The sequence below is a fragment of the Cheilinus undulatus genome, linkage group 9, assembly GCF_018320785.1.
Source record: "Cheilinus undulatus linkage group 9, ASM1832078v1, whole genome shotgun sequence".
NCBI classification, from domain to species: domain Eukaryota; kingdom Metazoa; phylum Chordata; class Actinopteri; order Labriformes; family Labridae; genus Cheilinus; species Cheilinus undulatus.
Genome location: NC_054873.1, coordinates 27580690 through 27588076, shown reverse-complemented (window position 1 = coordinate 27588076; position 7387 = coordinate 27580690). Strand labels below are relative to the sequence as shown.

At 40.1% G+C, this 7387-nt stretch overlaps 1 protein-coding gene across 1 annotated transcript; it reads left to right on the top strand.

Annotated features, from left to right (window-relative positions):
* The first annotated feature begins 2418 nt into the window (after positions 1 to 2418).
* LOC121514425 (F-box/LRR-repeat protein 14-like) lies at positions 2419 to 4979 on the top strand. Its single transcript, XM_041794531.1, has one exon. It carries the CDS (start codon positions 2992 to 2994, stop codon positions 4201 to 4203), a length of 1212 nt encoding a protein of 403 aa, XP_041650465.1. The 5' UTR covers positions 2419 to 2991; the 3' UTR covers positions 4204 to 4979.
* Positions 4980 to 7387: the final 2408 nt, after the last annotated feature.

Here is a 7387-nt window from a genome sequence, read left to right as displayed (position 1 = left end):
GTCTAGGTTATTCTGGGTCTTTATTATTGTTAGGGATTTCTATACCTCTGCGTTTATATGATGTCTTTCTATGTTGATATATTCTCAGATTTTATAATGCAATTGCTAGGTTATTATGATGTTTGGTTCATTGTTTGCTGAATTTTTCATGGGTTCTTCTGTTGTTGGGGTTTCGTCTTTCTTGTTGTGTTCTTATGCTTGTGTTATGACGCTTTGTCTTAATTGTGATTCTGCTCATTGTCAATGCATTCAGTAAACATTTGCTTTTAAAGGGGGAATACAAAACAGTTATTAATAAAGTAATTATATAAAGGATATGTATTTTAAGTTTCAATTAATTTCACTCTAATAATGTCAGTTTATATGGAGTTCAAGTGCATTGATTAAAATCTTGTTTTTTGTTTGGCTAACTTTAATCAGGTCTGTGGGAATGAGTCAAACCTGATGAGGGATCAGGTATGCCTGCTAGGTAAATTAAATGAGTGTTCATAGACTGATCTAGTTCTAAGTTGTTTTTTTCTCACAAATCTCTTTTGGTCATTGTGTCAAATATGCACTCCAGTTAGTTATAAAAGTGGTAAAGAATTTGCTCATAAATAGTAATTATACATGGAATTCTTCTAACTCTGAAATTAAGTAGATGAAATGATGTCCTTCAATGAACATATAAGTGTATAACATAACAGCTGTCTCCAACATTTAAATTCTTTTTAGTGACTTTGGTCACTGTAGACAGGTAGGCTTTTATGACTGACACTGGATATTTTGCGCTTCTTTGAGTACATCAAGTCTGACTTTAAAGACCCTGTAAAGTGAAATCCAAAGTTTTTGTCTTAACACACTAGATATGTTGGATTTCGGTTCCTGTAAACATGTGAAAACAATGAGATCTACATGTGACTGAATATTGGATTTAGACTGTTAGAAAGTTTTTCCACCTCTTTCCTAGCTGGGTTTCGTGTGGGCGGGGCAAATCTGTGGACTCATGATGTCACGAGCCCACAGTGGGGAATGACCCCGCCCCTCTAACACTACAATATAAAATCACAGAGCAGTTCATCTCAGTACAGTCTGTTGTTAGCTGATGTCACTGCCTTTATTAAAAGTTAACAGTCAGTTAAATGCTGTTTTTTTGTTCAGTGTGAGGTGAATCTGCTAAATCTATCAGCCACAGTGGCCTATGGATCATTTAAAGTATCATAATAGAGATTGAGCCAGAAAACTGACCTTGTCTCTTCTCTGGCACAGAGATAGGCAGCTGCACTCTGCTGATAAGGGCAACATTCAGATTGTAACTTTTTTTTTTAATCTGAGAAGATCATATTTCTCCTGAGGGGGCATGGCTTTCAGCTCATTCAACAGAAACACCCACACCATCCTGGATTAGATTTTACTGCCTCATTTTTCATGATTTTGAAGCTTAATTTCATAATCTTAGAAATGTTTCATTTGACTGAAATCTAATTAAGGGGTTCATAACACAGTGTCCTGTCATACAACAAACCTAAATACAGATTCATTTTCACTTTACAGGGTCTTTAATCAGTATTTTTTACTCCTAAAATAATATCTAAGAAAAGCTGCACAGCTCTATCAATCACTTTATCATGTATTAATTTTAGGGGATATTTTTTGTAGCACATGTTCAAAGTAAAATTCAAGGGGCCAAAAAAATGTACTTATGGTACTCCTTCGCTCTCTAAATGTCTTGTTACTCTAATACAGGGTGTGGGAGAGTGAGCCTCCACCAAGAGAAAATAATTCTGTCTGTGCACCCCAGCCCTATAAAAACATTATTTAAATAGCTTTAATTTCAAACATTAATGTCTAATCTCTAAGCATTTTCATTTTAACATTTCTATATTTTTCACATTGGTCCGTATGTGTTTTTAAGCATCCTCTCTCCAAGGAAATCAGTCATTTGGTGTCAGTGATGAACTTATTGCCAATACCACCCCATCATCATGCTCTCTACTCTAATATAATCTTTAGTGGGTGGATGATCAACAAGACTGCATAACCGCAGATTATCCACCTTTAACCTTGCCAGGCTAAAAATAATAATAAGAAAATCCTCTGCTATTTTCAGTAACTAAAGCCTTAAGAACTTTCTCCTCAAAGTGATGATGAAGTGCTGGGGATAGGGGAACACCAAATGCCTTGCCTAGGGTGCCAAACTAGTTAGAGCCGGTCCCGGTGTAATGTTTGCAGAATAGCTCTCATAAGCTAATTATGGTTTGATTTATTCCAGTGATGTTACATGCTGTTTTGACTCGTCATGAAGTAATGACAGAGTCTATGGCGCATACTAAGTTTTTTTTGAACAGCCATTAGTAACAAGATCTCTTTCTTCCACTGTGGGGCGCTGGTCTGAGGCTCTGCTGCGGAGCTGGTGTGTTCATTTGTTGAGATCCGGGATGCTCAGACGCTGCTGGAAATGCCTGGGAAGGAGCCTGGCATTCACCCCTTTATGAGCGAACTGCTTTGCAAATCAAGGTTTTTGGAAACATGAAAGTTCTTGGACTTACTTTTTGATGAGCCGTAGTAGAGGATGAGTCGTTTTGGACGTCTTTTGTTGGGATTTTTTCGCCTTTGACGCTCACAAGTTTAGACTGCTAACATCTAATGCTACGCCGACTTTTGCTAACGTTTGAGCGCTAGCAGTAGCATTAGCCTAGCCTGCTAGGTAAATATCACGAACGCCTTTCGGTGGTTCCTGCATCTGCGTCCACTTTACCAACAAAAACTGTGCCGTTAGTTGTCTTATTGTATCATCGTTTTATGAAATACTTAAGTACAGTTCCCTCGAGTAAGATAAGTGGCTTTGTGTTTCATTTCACACCATGCTAACTGTCTATGCTTGTATGCTAGCTGATATTAGCTAACGGTGCTGAGCCAGCCAGTAACTTCAGTAGGATATTCGGCGAGCTAACCACGACAGTTTTGTCTTTTAGAGTTAGCCTCTGCTTCTAAAGCAGTTAGCTTGCAGTCATGTTTGAAATGGAGACACATATCTCGTGCCTTTTCCCGGAGATCTTGGCCATTATTTTTAGTTATCTGGACGTTAAAGACAAAGGGAGAGTAGCCCAAGTGTGCGCGGCCTGGCGAGACGCGTCCTACCACAAGTCCGTGTGGAGGGGGGTAGAAGCCAAGCTCCATCTGCGGCGAGCCAACCCGTCTCTGTTCCCTAGCCTGCAGACCAGAGGGATCAAGAAAGTTCAGATTCTCAGCCTAAGGCGAAGTCTGAGCTACGTTATTCAAGGGATGCCGCACATCGAAAGCCTTAACCTGTGTGGGTGTTTCAACCTGACAGACAACGGACTCGGACATGCCTTTGTGCAGGACATCCCGTCCCTGCGGGTACTGAACCTTAGCCTTTGTAAACAGATCACTGACTCCAGCCTGGGCAGGATTGCTCAGTACCTCAAAAACCTGGAGGTGCTTGAATTTGGGGGGTGCAGTAATATCACAAACACGGGCCTGTTGCTGATTGCATGGGGCTTGCACAGACTGAAGAGTCTTAACCTGCGCAGCTGCAGGCATGTATCCGACGTGGGCATCGGTCACCTGTCTGGTATGACCCGTAGCGCAGCAGAGGGCTGCCTGGCCCTAGAGAAGTTAACCTTACAGGACTGCCAGAAACTCACTGACCTTTCTCTCAAACATGTCTCCAAGGGCCTTAACAAGCTCAAAGTGCTAAACCTCAGCTTCTGTGGAGGGATTTCTGACGCAGGCATGATCCATCTTTCACACATGACCCACCTGTGCAGCCTGAACCTACGGTCATGTGACAACATCAGTGACACAGGGATAATGCATCTAGCCATGGGCTCGCTCCGGCTGTCTGGACTTGATGTCTCCTTTTGTGACAAGATCGGAGACCAAAGCCTGGCTTACATCGCACAGGGGCTGTATCAGCTCAAGTCTCTCTCTCTGTGCTCCTGTCACATCAGCGATGATGGCATCAACAGGATGGTGCGCCAGATGCACGAACTCAGGACTCTCAACATCGGACAGTGTGTGAGGATCACAGACAAAGGGTTGGAGTTGATAGCTGACCACCTGACCCAGCTGACAGGGATTGATCTGTATGGATGTACAAAGATCACCAAGAGGGGTCTGGAGAGGATAACGCAGCTGCCGTGCCTTAAAGTGTTAAACCTTGGACTGTGGCAGATGACGGAGAGTGAGAGAGTGAGGTGAAAGCTCTCCTGTTGGGCTCAGTAATGTACTAAGAGGGACTGCCTGTATTCATTATTAATTTTACCTTTTTACGCTGTGACTAAAAACAAGGCGAGGGACTCTGCATTGATCACTGGAATATTGTTGTAATACTCCACTCTCTTAGTCACATTAAGTTTCAGCCTTGTGCTCCTTTTCATGTGCATTGTTTTATCTTAGCCTGTGTACAGTTCTTACTCTCTAGCTACCTCACCTGTCAAACACAGGAGTGCCTACTATCGCTAAATAATAAATTACTTTGCTTATTTTTGTGACTTACATACCAATGGAGATTTTGATATTTATAGTCTCATTGAAGCAAACAGGTGTTTTAACTCTTAACAGAAAGGCTGGAGTACCTTGGACTGAAATTTTGATAGATTGTCTTTACGGTTGATTTATTTTTTACTTGTGTAACCGATATTTTTTTGTATTGAATGACTTGTTGACAAAATTGTACTTCAAATTGAAGTGGGTGGATCACTCCTATCTTTGTTTACCTGTGTATAGTGGCTGTCGTATTCCTATGTATGAATGCTACTCCTTCAAAGGTTCATCAACATAGCTACTGTAAGGCGTAGTCATTAACAGCTGCCAAGGCTATATGCAATACCTTAAGAACTGTTTATCAGTGTTTTTTCTCCTGAGGAGCTTCCAACAATAGTGTCGGAGTATTTGTTTAAAAAATCAGTAATTTAATATTGTTTTATATTCATACAGTAGTGATATTTATGAATAAAGATGACAGATATGTTTCAGTTTGTTGTATTTTATTGTGGTCTTTATTCAGGACAAACCACTCAAGCTATTGTGTTTTAAGATTTATTTAACTGAAGATTCTTGCTCTTTGTGGTTACTCTTATCTGTAAAACTACAGGCTTTATAGCAAAGTTTCTTTATAAATACAGTATTCTTTCCAGTTTGTGGTCATACCAGTAATTTGATCTGGACCAAATTGTGTCACTTTGAGAACATTGTGTACTTGCTCTTTTTTAGGTACAAGGGGAAACCACAGCTGTGTAAAAGCCCTTTTTCTGCAGATTCTTTCCTGATGAGAAATAGCTCTTAAACATGCAGCTGACATCCTAGATGAGAGAGGTTTGATTCTTAATCTGATCACCAATTGGGCCTTTGTACCCTTCAGGACTAGAGTTACTGCTTTATTCACTATCTGATCATGCAAACCAAAACAGAAATATACTGAGGAGTTTTAAAAGACATCATCTGTGGCCAGCTTATTAGTTTTAACATTCCCCAAGTTCTGATGGACTTCGATGAAGCATCATGTACACAGGATTAAACCTGGCCTTAAACCAACCAAATGTTAAATGTTTTCCTCATTAAACTGTGTATAAGAGCTGCACATCTGGGACTGGATTTACTATGGGTGCACTGGTTTACATCGGCACATCAACAAATGGAAAGGCATGAACAGGTGTTAGATTTTTGTTTGTAGTATCTGTTTTATACTGGCATCCAGCACACCTAATTTGTGTTTAGTGAAGAGGTTTTTATTTGAATGGGGCATAAGAAGTCACCTGATGGGCAAACTAAACTGCATTTGTCATCAAACTAGAGGAGCCTTACACCTAAAGAAGTGATTTCAGAAACCTCAGTATATGCCCTTATTTTCACAATTTGCACTTCACTGGTATTCCCATAATGGGAATACCTGCACAAAGCTCCTTCCTTTGCGTAAAAACTTGAAAGGAGTCACAATTTGGAAGTGATTTAGGAGCATTCTCACAGCAACTCTGAACAACACAGCAACAGAAAATCTTCTTTGTCAGGAAGCGTGGTTGACACTGCTGCGGGGTATGACATTCATTCAAAAGCTTTGATTGATCCATAAAAGAAAAAACAATGCTCTCCTAGTGATAATGGGCATAGAAGAACAGTCAAATTGATCGTCTTAATCACATAATCTTGTCTGCATATTAAAAAGATTTTTTTTTATTGTCTGCCAATAATTGGAAATTTGCTCTAAGCTCTGTACATAGACTTAGCAACATAAAAACATTCAGGCAATCAATAAGACTGAACCTCTAAATGTACACATTAAAAACAGTAAACAGTTAAAATCACAGGTTGTATTTCATCAGTCTTTTTTACAGCACTTGGAAAAATTGCTGCTTAAGTTCATTTTTCAATTGTTCAAAGTCTAAAACCCTATAACATCTCCCTGAGTTCAGAAGCTCAAACTGGCAGTAAAGAGGATGAGAATTATCAGCTAGGATGCTTTTTGCTTTCTTCCTTGTCTCAAAAGTAAACTGTTGAGACAGGTTTCTGTGGTTTACCCACTATTTTGCTTGCAATTGACACAATCTCAGAGAACTCATTGTCTTATCTACAACTCAAAATGGCTACTAGTGCATCTCAAAAAATTAAAATATCATGAAAAAGTTCAATATTTTTTGTCACTCATTTCAGAAAGTGAAACCCATATATTATATAGACTTATTACACATGGAGTGAAGTATTTCAAGACTTCAGTTCTTGAAATTTTGATGAATATGACTTACCGGTAAGAAAACCCAAAATTCAGTGTCTCAAAAAAATTGGAATATTGTGAAAAAGTTCATTATTGAAAAATCATGGTACCCTAATCAGCTAATGAACTCCAAACACCTGCAAAGGTTTCCTGAGCCTTTAGATGGCCTCTCAGTCTGGGTCAGTAGGCTACACAATCATGGGGAAGACTGCAGACTTGCCAGATGTCCAGAAGACAGTCAGTGACACCCTCCACAAGGAGGGTAAGCCACAAAAGCTCATTGCTAAAGAAGCTGGTTGTTCACAGAGTGCTGTATCCAAGCGTATCCATAGAAAGTTGAGTGGAAAGAAAAGTGTGGTAGGAAAAGGTGCACCAGCATAAGGGAGAACAGCAGCCTTGAGAGGATTGTCAAGCAAAATCCATTCAAGAATTTGGGGGAGCTTCACAAGGAGTGGACTGAGGTTGGACCGAGGCACACACCAATAGACATGGGCTACAAATGTGGCATTCCTCGTGTCAATCCACTCCCGAACCAGACAACATCAGAAGCGTCTTACCTGGGTTGTGGAGAAAAAGAACTGGACTGTTGCTCAGTGGTCCAAAGTCCTCTTTTCAGATGATAGTACATTTTGCTGTCATTTGGAAATCAAGGTCCCAGAGTCTGGAGGAAAGGTG

What these genes read in the sequence shown, in the direction of transcription:
- LOC121514425 (XM_041794531.1), top strand. Translation starts at nt 2,992, where the DNA reads ATGTTTGAAATGGAGACACATATCTCGTGCCTTTTCCCGGAGATCTTG.